This window comes from Phoca vitulina, unplaced genomic scaffold (genome assembly GCF_004348235.1).
Source record: "Phoca vitulina isolate PV1807 unplaced genomic scaffold, GSC_HSeal_1.0 scaffold2, whole genome shotgun sequence".
NCBI classification, from domain to species: Eukaryota; Metazoa; Chordata; class Mammalia; order Carnivora; family Phocidae; genus Phoca; species Phoca vitulina.
The window spans coordinates 75,856,616-75,873,946 of NW_022589705.1; the positions used below are offsets into that span (position 1 = coordinate 75,856,616).

The 17,331-nt window shown below is 48.9% G+C and overlaps 1 protein-coding gene across 5 annotated transcripts in view; it reads left to right on the plus strand.

The window, feature by feature from the left end:
- CSMD2 (CUB and Sushi multiple domains 2) overlaps window positions 1-17,331 on the plus strand; it is a 583,106-nt gene that overhangs the window by 481,782 nt on the left and 83,993 nt on the right. For all 5 annotated transcript variants that reach the window (XM_032388322.1, XM_032388331.1, XM_032388357.1 and 2 more), the window contains 7 exons: window positions 1,336-1,454; window positions 1,946-2,015; window positions 3,918-4,034; window positions 6,790-6,999; window positions 12,413-12,601; window positions 15,050-15,227; window positions 16,563-16,708. In XM_032388322.1, the coding sequence (XP_032244213.1) occupies window positions 1,336-1,454; window positions 1,946-2,015; window positions 3,918-4,034; window positions 6,790-6,999; window positions 12,413-12,601; window positions 15,050-15,227; window positions 16,563-16,708 (1,029 nt within the window). The remainder of the gene's footprint in view (window positions 1-1,335; window positions 1,455-1,945; window positions 2,016-3,917; window positions 4,035-6,789; window positions 7,000-12,412; window positions 12,602-15,049; window positions 15,228-16,562; window positions 16,709-17,331) is intronic.

Below are 17,331 nucleotides of genomic sequence, written 5' to 3' on the forward strand. Positions count from 1 at the left end.
CCCACTTGCTGCGAGTTTCCACCAAGAGGCAATTCAAAGCTGGATGAAGATGATTTCAGGAGGGGAGGTGGGGAGAGCAGGGCTCAGTCGCCTGTGAGCTCATGTGGCCTGTAAGTTTGGCCTCCAGAGTTAGACTGGGCTTGGTCTGAATCCCAGCTCTGTGGCTTGCTAAGGGCATGTCTCTGCCTCCTGGCCCACATCCTCACCTGTGAAACAGGATGTGAAGACCTTCAAGGGGCTGAGACGATGCGTGGGACACATATGCCCCAGCCCTGCTCGTGGGAAGTCTCAGTCAGTGGGCGGGCAGCGAGGAGGAAGACCACAAGGAGGAAGATTAGGATGGATGTCCTATCGAAGACAGTGTACAATGCTGGGTATAGAATAAGGGTCAAATCAATGCAGATGAACTTGGAAACTCAAGAAAGGAGAATGAAGGAGTGTTTGAGAGCCCTTAGAGGGGATCTTGGAAAGGGATCAGGCCAAGTCCTAGAATGTCCAGTGAGAGGGTGAGATTCTGAATAACACTGGGCGGAGACCCACTTTGAATTGCTGAGTAAGGCTGTCCATGATTCAAGGAGAGAGATTCAGAAATGTCAGCTGCCTCTGAACGCAGGATGGTCCTAGGGCTGGGAAGGACAGGGAGGCTGTGAGGGGTCCGGCAGGGAGCAAGGACCAGAGTTGACAGTGGGGGGCTAAGCATGAGGAACACGCAGTATTACTCCCAGAAAGGAACTGGCCTCACCTTAAAAACACAACAGGAGAAATAAGGCAGCAGAGAGTCTCACCCACTGGCAAATTTTTTTCTGGACAGCCTGTCCCAGAGAGTGGGACTCTCAGCCTCCTGAGTGACACTGAGGGGCCTCTCTCTGATAACTGCTCTCCTTCCTCCTTGCCTTTCTTTCCCGTCTCCCAACTTCGTTGCCCCCAGGAATTGTCTTCTTAAGGCAAGGAAAATGGAGGGAAGTTGGGGGTCTGGGAGTGGTGCAGGAGAAGCCGGATGGAGAGGTCTGGGGTTTGTAGCCAGGGCTGGGCATCTCCCTAGCTCCAGAGTCCTTCCGCTGAGCCCCGGGGTGGGCAGCCACATGGCCCGAGTGATGCACACCCACCCCAGGGAGCGTCGGTCTGTTGAGCCTCGATGCTGTATAAATGTTCTGACTTTCTCTGTGCGCTTGTAGGGCGAGAGAATTAGGAAGCACTGGCCTCGAGGTGGAGGGCAGAGAAAGCACAGATTGGAGCCCCTTCTCCTTCCCGCTGCCAGCAGCACCCTCTGCCTACTGGTGCACTGACCTGCTGGGCTTTTCCCTCCTCCTTTCTCTTTGTCTCTGTCTCGTCTAGCCGTGGGCCTGAGCAGCTGTCCAGAACCCGCCGTGCCCAGTAACGGGGTGAAGACTGGCGAGCGCTACCTGGTGAATGACGTGGTCTCTTTCCAGTGCGAGCCAGGATACGCCCTCCAGGTACCTCCCTTCGACATGCCGGGCAAGAAACAGGTGTCCCCTGAGATGGGCTTGGCCAGCCTCGAGCCAGCCGAGCCGCAGTCACTAAAGAACAGGGAGAAGCCCTTCAGGTCCCCCAGGGACCACTGTCAAGCTTTGCTGACTTCGGCGATTTAGCACCAGCCAGCCTCAGAATGTGTTCCTTCAAAGTTTCGGTTTGATTAGACTTCAGGGAAATTTAATCTTCCTTTGAAGGCCATGAGGGAATCTAGTAATTAAAGGAGTCTCACAAGGAACCTTTAGTAATGAGAATTCCTTAGTAATGGCTGTTAATAAGCATCCTTCCCCAAAGTCTCTCTCCCTCTGCCTCATCCCACCCCGCAGAGGGCTCGTGGATCTTTGTGTATCTTGTTGCTCAACACAAGGTCCCTGAACAAGCCCCCTGCTCTGGGTTGTACATGCAATTGGGCCCCCGGGGGCACTGAGCCCACCCCTGTTCCTGATCCCTCCAGGGCCACGCACACATCTCCTGCATGCCCGGAACCGTGCGCCGCTGGAACTACCCTCCGCCGCTCTGTATTGGTAAGAGAGCCCTGACCTTCTCAGTCCATTCATACCACTCCTGCCAGAGACTGGGGCTCAGTGACATCTCACGGGGATCGAGTTCAAATCAAAGGACAGTTTGGCATCCCGGGTCTGTCCGAAGGGAGTCCCTGTAGGCTGGCGCTCTGCTCTCACACAAGCTCGACATGACTTCTGCAGACCTTCGCCACGGAGTGAGGGATCACAGGGGGCTTGGCCGTTTGAAAACATTATGATGACCATCCTGAGCGCAGATAATTGACCAAAGCCCAGGTGGAACCTCTGGGCAATTGAGGCCTTCCCCTGTGACTTTTCATGGGACAGACGGGTAAAATCCACCACTAGAGAAATGGTGCGGGGGTGGGGGGGCGCTACAGGTGAAACAAGGGCTTAGCTCAGTTGGGTTGGGGGAGGGGGACGCAACATTTATCGAGCGTCTACTATACGCAAGTCACGGCGCTACCTGTTTGCTCACAGCAGCGCTTCAGGGGAGGTATCATTGCCCTCATGTTTGCAAATGGGAAAACTAAGGCTTTTTAAGATTAAAAAGTGATTGGCACCATCAGGGACAGAAACCTACGTTTCTCTGATGCCTCACCAACTGTAAAGTGCAAATCAAGGCTGACCTTGGGTTAAGAAGCGAAGTGAGTGGAGGGAGCATCCCTTGGGCATAGAGGCATTTCCCTTCTGGGATCTCACCAGGGACTAGGGTTTGGTCGCCTGCCCCGCGGTCAGGAATGTGGCTGGGCAGGCCAAGGCACTCCCCTCATTCCCACTCCGTATTACAAAGTTCCTGCCGGGGAAACCACTCATGTTAGGAGCAGATACTGCTGATAGAGTGCCTGTCACCTGGTCACTGTGTGCATCGGCCCCTGTTCTAAGTGACACGCAGGACTTCCTGCTGTAACGTAAGGACCATCCCGTGACATAGGTGCTGTAGTCGGCTCCATTTTATAGGTGAGGAAAACTGAGGTTTGGAGGGGTTTAGATTCACCCAAAGTCACACAGGAAGTGAAAGCGTTGGAATAGTGATCCCAGCAGTCAGTTCCAGAGCTCCCCCCCAACTCTGAACCCAGGCACGGTTCTGTTTGTCGCCCTCTCCCCAAAGGCCTTCACTTGGACCCTGCAGATCCCGCCCCTCGTCTCTTTCTCTGGCTTCCATAACCAGCTAATCCCTTGTAGCTCACACGATTGTTTCCTGAAAGCTGTGAAAGAAAAGAATTGATGTCCACTGACCAGGCTGTATTCACGCTCCAGGCCTGCACCTTAGGTGACTCTGCAGTCACCTCAGTTGGAGTGCCAGATGCCCCAGCCCCTCATGGTTGGCTCCCCATGGAATGCTAATCACAGTCACTTTGGCTGAGGTTGGGCCCCGGTAGGACTCATCTGCTGACCACACAACCCTATGGATGTATATTTGCAAAGAGCCCGGTGTGGTGCCTGGCACAGAGTGGGGACTCAGTGCATGCCAGTCTCCTCCTTTCATCCTTTCTCTTCAGTCTTGGAAGAGTTGATTGGATGGTGATAGAGGGAGATTTGAGGCATAGCATAAGAAACAGTCACACTCCTCTTGGAGCAGACCACTTCTGCTGCATGACCTCGCTAAGGGAACTGACCTGCAAAGGGCATGCTCAAGGTCAAGAGTCATAACTCGGGTTTGTGGCCGGCTGGGCAGTACCAGGATGCTGAGCAGCCCTTCCTGAACTTACATCCGTGCTCAGTTTTGCCCATGTGTGCAGTCGTTTAGGGGAGATGAACAGTTGGTTCCTTTGGATTCTCAAAGGGGTTAATGACTTGGGAAGGGATCAGAAACTGCTGCTCTAAGGGAGCATCCAAATGCTGCCATGGCCCCATGCTCTCCTCCATGCTGTCCTAACCCTCTGTGTGGTCTCATTGTCACAGCACAGTGTGGGGGTGCAGTGGAAGAGATGGAGGGGGTGATCCTGAGCCCTGGCTTCCCTGGCAACTACCCCAGCAACATGGACTGCTCCTGGAAGATAGCGCTGCCCGTGGGCTTTGGTAAGTCTGCACGCCCAGGCCCCGGATGACCCTTCAGCCTGACCTTGACGGAAGCAGGTCCGTCTCTACTTCCTCATCTGTTGACCTCTCAAACAATTGTGAAGATCAGTTAAGAAAGCTAGGAATGAATGCTTTGGTAACATAAAATATAGGGAAAATAATCTTAGGGATTGCCATTATTATTATCTGAGTAGTAAGCTAAAATTCAGGATTGTGGAATGAGAAATTACTCGGGGGGTTGAAAAAGAAAAAAAAAAGTCTTTTGCAGAGACTGGACCTCAAGTTGTGCTTTTAACTTCAGTATCCAATTTCTCATCCTAATTAAATGATATAGCCAAGGTCAATATGATATAGAGTTTGCATTCTTTATACACACATTCTGGCTGGTCTTAAAGAGTGGGAGATTTTTTTTGTGGAGATGGAGTATGCCAGGCACGGGGGTTGGCGGGGTGTGGAGGACATCGGTCTGGGCACAAAATTTAATTGCTGATGATTCATTCCTGACGGGGAATATAATTTAACCCCAACATCTCTGTTGAAGAGATAAAAGATTTGTGGTGACATGGACCTGATGGATCATCTTGCCTGAGTCACTGCCCTGCTCCCAGGGACAGGATGTCCTGAGGGGATCGCTCCTGCACAAGCCTGTGATTCCCAATCTGTGACCTCAGGAATGAAAGCCACCTCTTTTTATTCTGTACTGTTCAGCCTAGACTGGGTCTTCTGATGGGAGAAGGGGCTTTCAGGAGAAAGGGATCCAACTGGCCTGCTTTAAATCTGTTCTGAGGGGAGGAGAGAGGTTGGTGACCCTTCAAAGGATGGAGTCGTATACTTAGTACCATCTTCTGGAGGAACCTGGGGACAGATGATCAGAGTACAAAATGAGGAGGGCTTTGGCAGCCTTGGGAAACTCCAGATTTTAGAGATTGAGGGAAGGGGAGCTCTGCATCCAGGTATGGGCCACAAGAATCTCAGATGATAGAGAGATGGAGGGAGCACAACATCCAAAGGAAAACAGACGTTTAAGTGGAAGGTACATCACTGTTCTTGTAAGTCCTGATGTTCAGTCACCAGAGCTCTCTAACTCTAAGGCCTGGGTGCTTATTCAGCCTTTGGAGAATAAGCCCCCTGCAGGGTGCAATCACAGAAGAAAGATCTTGCTTTCAAGTGAATGTTGGACTCCAGTGAGGACCCGAATAGGGCACCTGGTTTCAGTGTGTAAAGAACCTCTGCATTTAAAAGCTGTTACCACTAGATGGCAGTGGTCATACCCAGTTCTTTCCACACCCGTTCAATTCAAAAATCTGGAATCCTGAAAAAGCTCCTTTGATGAACATGCTGCCCACAGTGTTGGGATGATGCAGACGACATGTCCCAAAGTGCTCACTGCAAAACTGTCGGCAATTTGGAAACAATCTGCATGTTCATTAATAGGGTAGTGAATAGTATGGTTGGGTAATTCATAAAATAAAATTGTAGACCTTGAAAAGCACAATATTGAATAAAACTATTTATAAAACTATATGTGCGGTATAACAACGTGCATGTAAACGTTTAAGGCGTATAAATCAGACACATATTTAAGAATCTAAAACCATGAACTGGAAAGATATCTTCCCGATCCATAAGTGACGTCACCCTCGAATGGGAGAGAGCAGGAGATACGAAGGGTCTTCAACGTTATAAGTCAAATCTTTATTTTTTAATAACTTTAAATTATTAAATAAAAAATTATTTAAATAATTAGATGCAAAAAAAAATCGTACATATGTCCCCATTCTGTGCAAATTAGAAACCACAGGTGAGAAATTTTTAAAGATTAAAATCCATCTGTAACCCCACCATGCAGAGATAATCACTAACAGCTTAGTCCTCACCATTCAAATGTAACCCCCGTGAAGACAAGGACCTGGGAGATCTTTTCATCCTTGTGCAGTGCCTAGCACAGCCCTGATGCATGGCAAATGCTCAGTAAATATTATTAGTAAATCAGTGAATATTCTTCTAGTTTTTTAATACCAAAATTAGAATTACATAGTACATACCACTTTGAAATCAGATTTTCACAATTAACATAATGGACATTTTCTTATGCACAGTAAATACATTTCTTCAATATCATTTTTAATCTAATTTTGAGAAATCTCACCAGTAAACAAATATCAATCTTCCCACCTCCATTCTGCAGAGTATATCAATATGTAAGTTAAGGGCTTAATCAGATCTGTTTAACCTGTTGGGTTGTTAGGAGATCTTGATTAATCCAGTAGGATCCCAAAGTATAAACTTCACTGACAATGTATTTTTCTAATTTCTGAATTATCATGAGTGTTCTAGAAGATACCAGTATTGAAGTTCATGTCTTTCGATTGGGTATAGTTATTTTTAAGTGGTGGTATTTTTAAGTAAAATTTTTATTTTAGCAAAGCTATCTTTGTACTGATAGTAGGCCTAGGAGCTACAAATCAAATGTTAGCCCTGAGCTTTGTTTTCAGTAAAATAAAATGGACTCGAGATGGAGCTCTGGAATGATCGATGCCCTTCATTCTGAGTGAATAATATATTTTTAAGTTCAATCCTCCTAAGACAACTGGACTGGATCGTGTCTCCCCGAATTGTGTTCTGGGAATCTCGGTTGAGTGGGAAGCCAGTAGCAGGGATGCGTGAGGTCTGGCAGGAAAAGCGTCCATGGGGCCGCACGTTTGAAGCAGGACTCTATTGCTTTGGGCACTGTCTGCCTCTGTCTTGCTCCCAGGAGCTCACATCCAGTTCCTGAACTTCTCCACCGAGCCCAACCATGACTTCATAGAAATCCGCAATGGCCCCTACGAGACCAGCCGCATGATGGGCAGATTCAGTGGCAGTGAGCTTCCGGGCTCCCTGCTCTCCACGTCCCACGAGACCACTGTGTATTTCCACAGCGACCACTCCCAGAACCGGCCAGGATTCAAACTGGAGTACCAGGGTAAGGACCAGGATTCCCCTTTGGCTCCTGCACATCCCCTTCTCTTACGTACAACCACCATCTTCCCAGCCTTCCACGTAGGGGAAGAGAGAACACTGGGAGGGCTCTGAGGGGTGGAGGGCAGGCCTATCGATGCAGGCTCCCCTTTGGTGGCATGTCTCTCTGGCCCCATGAAGATATCTAACCCCCTTTGACAAGCCTTTTCCAGGGCTAAGGCCCAACAGCACTGCTGAAGGCTCCCTTCTGTCCAGGCCCAACCACCAACAGTCTTCCCTGAGCGTTCCCATTGGGCATCCCTGTGTGGCCAGGCGGCCACTTCCCCTCAGCCTTGATAGGCTTACTTAGTCCCTCTGGACTCCCCTGTTGTGTCAAGCCCAATCACCCTCGGCAGAGCTCCTCCTATCACGTGATGGAGGATTCTGGTAACAACCCTGGAGCGCCCACTGAGCCTTCGCAATGAGACAAGCCCATTAACTCCCGCTGAGGGTTTCCTGACTATGCTTAGTGGGGCTCTGCCTTGCTGAGGTGAAATCCTGTGCTAGGCCCCACTCCTCCCGGCACACTTCCCCTGGAACAAGCCCCAGTGTGAGGGGCCGTCACCTGGGTCTGTGCTGCTACACGCGGTGGCCCGAGGCAGGCCCAGCCTTTCCCCTGGATGCCTCCCTGGGGTGACTGACTGAACCAGTTGTTCTAACCTCTTTTTCAAGATTCTTCCACTGACCTTTTTTTTTTCATAATTTTGGACTTTTCTCAAATCTAATACATGCTTATAAAAAATTAAAACATTACAGATGTTTTTGTGAGTACATCATAGAAAGTCAAAATTTTCCCATAATCCCATCTCCTACCCCACCTTATGCAGAGAGAACCAATTTTTTTTAAGTTTGTTTTCCCCATTTTTTCTGTGCATATGTTGATGGTAACTGTATTATTATATGTTAACCAAAATTGTATAATACTATAAATACTGCTTTTGCAATTTTCTTTTTTAAAGTTAATTTTTAATTATATTAACAGTTCACAAACACACTTCATTAAAAAGAAAGAGAGAGGGGGAGGGAAGGTGGGAGGAAGGACAAAGGGAAGGAAGGAAGAAATTAAAGCATTACAGGTAAGGCCAAGCTTTCTCTGTCTACAGCCTCCAAACCCAGGCTTATTTCCCAGAAATAATCACTGTTGTTTTAACATGATCTTTCCAGATCTTTTTCCACGTGTTAACATACATATGTTATATGTATCTTTGAGAACATGTAATGTTTCATGAACTTTTTGGTTGTGTTTCCTATATAAATCTATAGAATGCTCTATATCCATAATGCTCTGATATTTGGCTTTTTCATCCCTTGTCAAAGGTGAATACGGGCCAAGGATTTGGGCTTGTCATGTAGGGAAAACCTTCAAGGGTATTCTACAAGGAGAGCACCACTGGACCAGTTACACAGGCACTGCCTCCTCAGAAGGAACTTCAGGGGGTCTGGTTGGGCTCGCCGCCACCTGGGACACCTCGGGAGGAGGAGCTGGGCCTCTCACCGATGAGGCGGCAGGGAGAAGCGGTGCTTTTACCCAGAGAGTGCTGGTTCCTTGGCAGTAGCAAAGCTGCCTCACCCAGTGACGCGGTCTGTGGGCTTGTCGTAGAGACCAGCCCTCACCAAGAGTGTCCGCGCCTGTTGAGCACACACAGCGGGCGGTGTGGCCTGTCAGATGCGTCATGACACATCAGATGGCCACGTTCTGTCACGGGAGAGACTCGGGCCCACATATGTGGTCAGCGTTTCCTTCTGGGGCAGACGCATGCCTCTCTCGGGCTTCTCCTGCATCTTGGTACTTTGTTACCACAGCCTGGAGGGCTTAAACAACACACATTTCTTCTCTCACAGTTCTGAAGGCTGAAGTCTCAAAATCAGGGTGTGAGCAGGGTTGGTTCCTTCTGAGGGCTGTGAGGGAGAGTCTGTTCCAGGCCTCTGTCCTTATTTCTGGCAGTTTGCTGGCAGTCTGGAATTCCTTGGCTTATAGAAACATCACCTCCATCTCTGGCTTCAAATCCTTGTATGTCTCCAAGATTCCCCTTTTTATAAGGACACCAGTCAAATTGGATGAAGGCCCTCTGTAATGACCTCATTTCAATTTAGGTAAAATGGCAAAGATCCTCTCTCCAAATAAGGTCACATTCTGAGGTACTAGGGGTTAGGTCTTCAACATATGGATTTGGGCAGGGGACACAATTCAACCCATAACACCTCTGACAGGCCCACATGCTCTCCCCAGGGCTCCTCATGTTGGATAAATGCAAGTACTGATGACACCACCATTGTGACAGGGACAGCTTCTCAGGGGCCTACCCATACACATTGTGCCTTCACCGCTGTGATGAAGCCCTGCCCACTGAGTCCACACGATGGGACCAGACACTCACTGTGTTCCCCATGTGATAAGCCCACTTGTCCCTATAAGAGTTGTCCCCCTGAGTCCCTTGGACTTCACTGACTTCTCCCCATAGAATAGACCTACCTACTTCCACAGAGCCCTGGTCTCAAACTCAGCCCCTCTCACACTCACTGAGGCTTCCAAGACACAGGCCAACACCCTGGGCTAGCCATTCTCTCTGTGATATGCCCATTACTCATGCTTCACATGTTCGGAGGCCCACTCCTCCAAGGATTTTCCCTTGTTAGGGGGAAGCAAGGCACAAGGGCAACAGGGTTCTAAGTATGCCTTTGAAGGCCCAACACCTCCACTGGTCCAACTGAATGACAGGCCCAGAGGTGTCTACTCTATGGTGGGCCCACCTCCTCCCACTCACATTTTACCTTCATGACTTGGTGGATGTTCCCCTTGAGGCTTCCCTCAGGTCACAGGCCCAGCTACTCCCTCAGTGCCTGCCTGAGCTCCACAGACCTAATGATGCCTGTGAGCCCACTCTTGGTGTCAGGGCAGTTGCTCCCCTTCACACTTGACTTTGGCTTCCATTAGGCTTCTCGTCTGTGGTGGTCCCATCCTCTGGGACGGGGTTGTCTCTAGTGCCAGAGGCTCAGGTCCTCCCGCCAAGGCCTCCTAATTTATGTCAGGCCCGAATAGTTCTCCCTGCCCAACAGGCCCACATTCTCTACTTACACCTTCCTTAGCCCCATGGAGCTGTACCTTGTACACGAGCTCTGACCACTCACCCCAGGTTTTCCCTTATGAGAAGACCTGTTTCCGAAAGGGCCACCTGTCCCCACTGAGGCATTTTGTATGGAGCAGGCCCATCTCCCTGTAGTCCCACGACTTTCTCTGAGGAAATCCAACTCCTTACTTTTTCTCAAAATCCCTCCTGTTAGACACTCTGAACTTCCTACGCTGGAGTTTTCCTTTCTCCTCTCAGGTAAATATTCCCATAAAATTGTTACTAACAGCTTAAGCCACTCTTACCGGGCCTCTCAGTCGGACAGGCTTAACTTATATCATTAAAACTTTTCAGGAGATCATGTTTATAAAGAACTTAGCAAAATGACAAGACACATAATTGTTCCAAAATGTTAGGCATCATTATTCATATTTTAATAATATGAATATTTTAATCATTTTAATAATATTAATATTTGCAGTTGTGGCACTTTGTTAAAAATTTTATCTATTCCCACCATAGTGTCTCCATTTGGGACAAACCCAGGAGCTCTTCGTTAGGAAAACTAATGATTCTGCCCTTTAGGGTTCATTTCTGCCTGTAGTGCCCAACCTCTCCCTTTGAAGCTTCTTCTGGTAAACAGGCTCTGAGATTTTTCTCAGTTTGAAAGCAGTCCAGGTGCTCTCACTTAAGTGTCTCTTTTTTCTAAAAAGCCCAGCTCCTTCTGCGTGAGACAGTTCCTATAAGAGACTCCCTCAGGGACACCTGGGTGGCTCAGTCGTTGGGCGTCTGCCTTCGGCTCAGGTCATGATCCCAGAGTCCTGGGATCAAGCCCCGCATCGGGCTCCCTGTTCGGCGGGAAGCCTGCTTCTCCCTCTCCCACTCCCTCTGCTTGTGTTCCTTCTCTCGCTGTGTCTCTCTCTGTCAAATAGTAAATAAAATCTTCAAAAGAGAGAGAGACTCTCCCTCAGGCTGCTCCTGGCTTCTGACGTGCGGCCACTCTCTTCTGGTTCCTCACCATCGCGGGGTCCACGGCTTCCCCCTGAGGCTTCTCGTTAGAGGCCCAGCCCATCCATTCAGTCAGCTCCCTGGGCAGTAGCTCCCCTCTTTTCTACTAAGGCCTTTATTTGCCAAATCACCCAAACCCCCTGCTGCTGACAGGGCCACGTGTCTCTTTGGCTGACCAGCCTACCCGCTCCCACAATAGCTGCTTGGTTTTTTTGACACACCCAGTGACCCTGATGATTTCCCAGTGAAACCTGCCCGGTTCCTCCCACTGAGGCCTCCATCAGTGAGACAGTGAGTGGAAATACACAGCACAGGCGCCGTCCCAGATGGAGGTATTCTGAAATGTCAGCTTCGTGATCGTTGTTATTTATATTGTTATTACATGTAATGAATGCATCCACTTCCATGGAGCATTCGTTTGATCTCAACTCCCACTGAGAATTTCCACTGTCAGAACGCTCTGTCTACCCCACTGCCAATTTCCTGTGTAGGAAGAGCCCGACTCTGGCCACAACAGCTGTTCTTTTTCCTGTGGATCCGATTAATCGGAGTCGGTGCTCTGTACACATGCTCAGCAAACCCCGAGGCGACCTCTCCCTGTCAGTCTCTGGCCCTTCCATTAAGGCATCTCCTTTTTGAGTTGGGCTCACCCATTCTCAGGGAAGCAGCTTTCTTTCTCTTTGCAGAGGCTTCCTTATCTTACAGTCACACACATTCCTTTTTTCATCCAGCGATTCCCTCTGGAAAGTTTCTCTCCCAGCCACAGACTTGGCTTACTCCCACCAAGTTCCTCCATCTTGAAAGGTTGTAGTTTCTCAGAGTCAGAAAGACCCCACTCAAGTCCTCCCCTGACTGCTTTCTGTATTTGTGATCTAGAAAATGGTTGTCATGGTTAAACGAGACGATCCACATGAAAGAACTGGGGTCAATGCCCAGCCCCAAGCAGGTGCTCAGCAAAGAAGGCTTCAGTCTAGCCTTGTCTTCCTTGAGACTCCTTTGCCCATGGAGACAGTAACAACAGATAACATTCATTGAGCTCTTACTGTGTGTCGGGACTATGCAAAGAGCTATGCATATATTAGCCCACTTAATCCTCACAATAACGGTTTTCTATATAAGAAACCTGAGGCATAGAAAAGTTTAATGTCTAGCCCAAAGCCAACAACTGGTAAATGACAAGGGTCCATCTGAGTCCAAGTCTTGGTGCTTCACACTATGTTAACTCTCTGCTGCTCCTATACTCCGGTTGAAGAGAAAATGTCCAGAGAGAATAAAGTGACCTTCTCTCCTGATCTTTTCCAGCCTATGAACTTCAAGAGTGCCCGGACCCAGAGCCCTTTGCCAATGGCATTGTGAGGGGAGCTGGCTACAATGTTGGACAATCAGTGACCTTCGAGTGCCTCCCAGGATATCAACTGATTGGCCACCCCGTCCTCACATGTCAGCATGGCACCAACCGGAACTGGGACCACCCCCTGCCCAGGTGTGAAGGTATGTCCCTCCCTCATCCCTGGTGATTCTTCCTAAGGAGACTGATTCAGAGTACTCCCATGCTCCATGGAATCACCCATGCTGGGGAGTCCAGGCAAACCCTGTCCATCCTGTTTTCATATGGAAGGGACCCAGCCTATCCAGGGAAAGAGTCTTGGGGACAGACCTCTGGGCCAAGCTTGGGAGGACCTGGAAGAAATGTAGGCCACAGCCAAGGGAATACCTACTCAGCCCTTGGGAAGATCCAACCCCGTCAGAAGGGAAGACTGTAAACTTTATCTCTTTCCTGAGATCTACACCTGTATATCCAATTCCTTACTAAAGAGCTTCACTTACCAGAGGCATCTAAATCTTAATATATTCAAAATTAAAGTCATCATCTTTCTGCCATTCAACAGAAGTCCTCATTAGTGAAGGGCACCTCTAGTCACCTGGTTACTCAGCCCTTATTTGGCACCTCCCTCTCACCTAACTGACTTAATTCCCTGAGTCTTGATAATTCTACATCCTGATTACCTTCCAAATGCATCCACTTCTCTCTATGCACTGCCTTTGCTTTTATCCCACCACCACTTGGAGAGGCTCCTCACTGGTCTCCCAGTCTTTGGTCTTGCACTACTCAAACCATTTTTCACAGCATAGCCAGTGTGAGCCTTCCAAACCATCAACACACTCCAGACCCTGCCCTGCTCAGAAGCCAACAGGGCATCCCCATCTCTCTTGGGGTAAATTCCAAACCCCTTCGTGTAGTGCACCATGTCCCTCTGGGCCTGGTCCCTGCATACCTCCCAGTATTCTCCACTCTCACAGATTTTATGTCCAGCTAAGCTGAAGTGCTTTAGTGGTCCCAGTGCGCCATGTTCTCTTGCCTCTGGTTCTTAGCATATGCTGTCCCTCCATCATGGAACATCGCTCTTCTCTCTTGCCTTGTCTACTTAGCCTTGTCTAAATGGGAACAATACCAAGAATCCTTCCCTACCTTCACAAGACTGGGTGAGGGGTGCCCCCTGTTGCTCCTGCGGCATTCCATGTTGATGTGTCCCCCCCGGGCTGGCATCTACAGAGATCAGTTTACTTAGCTATATCCCAGTGGGCTGTGAGTGCTACAGAACAAAACCACGTGCCTTGGTATCTTTGCTCCCCTTGGTCTCCCCAGGCTGTGCCTGACCCTGACACTGAGTGGATGTGCAGTGTGTGTAGGAGGGATGGTATGTCCATGCATACCCCTTTCAGGACGCATATGCGTTCACAGGGACCCTATCTTCTGCCTGGAGGCGTTGGGATTCTTTCTCTTCACTCTGGTCTGCCCGCATCCAGACGTCTGCTTGTTGCCCCGTGCCAGCCAAATACACTCATTATTCTGGACCAGTATTTGTAGGTTTGCCCTTTTTTTCTCCTCCCTGATGACTAAATTGGAACATTATGGAAACTTCAAGGCCTCTCCATCCCCCTACCCAAAGCCTAGATGAGAGTGAGCCTAAAACTGGGTGTCACTTTTGGGGGACAGGAAAATAGGGAGAGAGGATCATATCTAGGCAGCATATGTCTTCTTTGTGAGCTAAGTGCCAGGTTGGACATTTTACATCCATCAGTTCACCTAACGGCTGCCACAGTCCTACAAGGTGGATGCTCTTAGTTCCATTTTACAGGTGAAGAAAGAGAGTAAACTACTGTCTAAGGTCATCTAGTTAATAAATGGTTTAGCCATGATTTGAACCCAACCTTAGCTTCACCACAAGAATCCTTATCTCTTAGGTCAAGACCAAAAGTACCAGTCTGGACACCTGAGTGGCTCAGTCAGTTAAGTGTCTGCCTTCAGCTCAGATCATGATCCCAGGGTCCTGGGATTGAGTCCCACATCGGGCTCCCTGCTCAGTTGGGAGTCTGCTTCTCCCTCTCCCTCCCCCCACCTGCTCATGCTCTCTTTCTCGCGCTCTTGTTCTCTCTCAAATAAATAATTTTTTTTAAAAATATCTTAAGAAAAAAAGAAAGTTTTAAAAAAAAGTACCACTGTAAGAATCTTAGAGCAAATAAGAAGAGAGAAAGAGATAGTTTCCTATTTTCTTAGCTCATCCCAGCAAAAGTACTACAGCTGATCCTGACATCTGTCCTCCACTCCATTCCTAGGAAAGGAGAGAGGAGTGCTTTAGTGTGTCCTTCTTTCTGGGCAGATCTTATCCACAGGAAGAAGAGGGGGGCCAGGGACTGAGGCTGGCCCACAGAGGCACCTGCACTGAAGATCAGGGGCTGATGGGGAGTGATGTGCTGGGACTGGTGGGGGAAACCATGCAGTCATCCTCAGCCCCATCACCTCTCCCCATCCCGCCTGCCCTCCTTGAGCAGAATAATTTGTACTGGGTGCTGGCACTTCATAAGGGAGTCATAAGGGAATTTTCAGGTGGGGGTGATCTCCCACACTCATCTGTGTTTGTGTCCCCTCCCTGGCAGTCCCCTGTGGTGGGAACATCACCTCTTCCAATGGCACTGTGTACTCCCCTGGCTTCCCCAGTCCATACTCCAGCTCCCAGGACTGTGTCTGGCTGATCACCGTGCCCATTGGTCATGGCATCCGGCTCAACATCAGCCTGCTGCAGACAGAGCCCTCCGGAGACTTCATCACCGTCTGGTAGGGCCAGCTGCCATGTCGACAGCCAATTAGAAAGGGGCATTAGCTGGGCTTTAAACAGCTTTTTGTTCAGGAAACCAAGAGCTGAATGGTTTTCAATGGTGGTCAGCTTCCTGGCTTTCAAATAAACATAGTAAATGAGGGCTCAGTTTCAATTATCCTCTGTGACTCCTTGAAGGGAGAGGAATGGGAGGACAGTGGTTTCCAACGCGGAGTGCTCCTAGGGGTCAGAGTACCAATGGGTGGGTGTGTGAATAGGAATGGTCGTAGATACACAGACTTCTCTCATTTTTTCCAGAGTCCAAACCAAAATTCTACATTTACCTAGGATAAGCTACCCAGTTTTGGGGTGGAATTCCGTGAAGTCCCACTGGTCATCTCATGCTAAACCAGTATTGTCCAACACAACGTTGTGCAGTAATGGAAACATTCTATATCTGTGCTGGCCAGTACAGTAGCCAGCGGCTACAGGTGGCCATTGAGTACTTAAATGTGACTAGGGTGACTGAGGAACTGATTTTTAAACTTTATTTAATTTTAATTAATTTAAATATAAAGAGCCACATGGGGCCTAGTGGTTACCAAATTGACAGTTCCACTCTGAGTGATAGAGTTAGAATATCTTGAAGTGACTTTAAAATGGGAGTATGAGTTATGAGCCAATAAGTGTAGTCTCCTAGATAGTTCTTCCCAAACCACTGGACCTTTGGACAAATATATAATTTAAGGATTCTTTTGTTTAGGGGTTACTGCCATTCTGGGAATCAGCAGGGGATAGTGAGAGTCTCTTCCCAAAATTCCCAGGGCTGGATAACTGTAATCAGACTACCCTGGGTTAATTCCCAGTTTCCTTTCCAGGCAACGATTAAGAACAGATAGGAGGGACTAGATACATTTCCAGGGAAGAAATCCTTTGCCTACAAAGGCAACATGGGTGTGTCTCTGCTTGGAGACAAGGAAGTGGGGCTGGCATGGATAGCAGCATGAGCTCTTCCTCAGCCCCATCCTACTTCTGCTCAGACTGAGAGAACCTGCCCAGTGGCTCCCGCTTCTCAGCTGAGACTGTTGCCCCCAGGAGCCCATTACAGAGGCTGGTGAAGAATCAGGTGAACGAGAGGAGTCAGTGGGTGCTTTGCCAACTCTATCAGCTCTGTTGGCAGACTGAGTTGGGAGAGATTAGAGGGAGGTGCACAGGTCATTGGAGAAAGACAGTGCTGGGCACAAGTAGAGTCACAGCCTCCCACTCCAGGTCTCTGTTAAGGCCACTGATGGTAGAGGCAAAGCAAGCAGCCACGGTGACTTGCGACATACCAGAACATTCTTTCCTCCGTGCAGGGATGGGGCCCAGCAGACAGCTCCACAGCTTGGAGTCTTCAGCCGGAGCTTGGCCAAGAAAACATTGCACAGCTCGTCCAACCAGGTCCTGCTTAAGTTCCACCATGATGCAGCCATGGGTGGGATCTTCGCCATTGCCTTTTCTGGTCAGTATGGAAGCCTGGCAGGGGAGGGAAGCACCGCGCTCTCAAGTCAGGGCCGCGTTTAATCCCTGGTTCCACCATTCCCAGTCGTGTGATTCTGAATGAACTATATAGCTTCTCAGCCTCAGTGTCCTCAGAGTTATAAGAGTTAAATGTGTTAACCTACGTGAAATCCCCCAGCACAGACCTCCACACTACTAGGGCAGAGAGGTACATGGCGCTGATCTTGGTGCCAAGTCCAAGCTTAGAGCCAGCAGGATGAGGCTTCTCATTCCACTCATTCACATCAACTCACTGGCTGGGTTACCCACTTACTTGTTCCCCAGCTTGTCCCTTAGCACCTTCTAGACGGTTGTCCCACTCCAAAGGAATCCAGGGTTTCTGTTGACCTCACAGGAAGTACTGTGCACAAGCGAAGTCATGGAGAATTCAAGCAGGAGGAGCATGAACGATTCAGGGTGGGCTTGTCCTTATCGACAGCCAGCCAGTTTTCTTCTAAAAGTCCAAAGTTATGGATCTGGATAGGATACTTCCTCATTTTTGTTACAGTGGAAACAGCATTGAAAAACTTAAAGAAAGTTCTTTGTCGGCTTGTGCCCATCTATAGATAATCCTCCATGTTACAG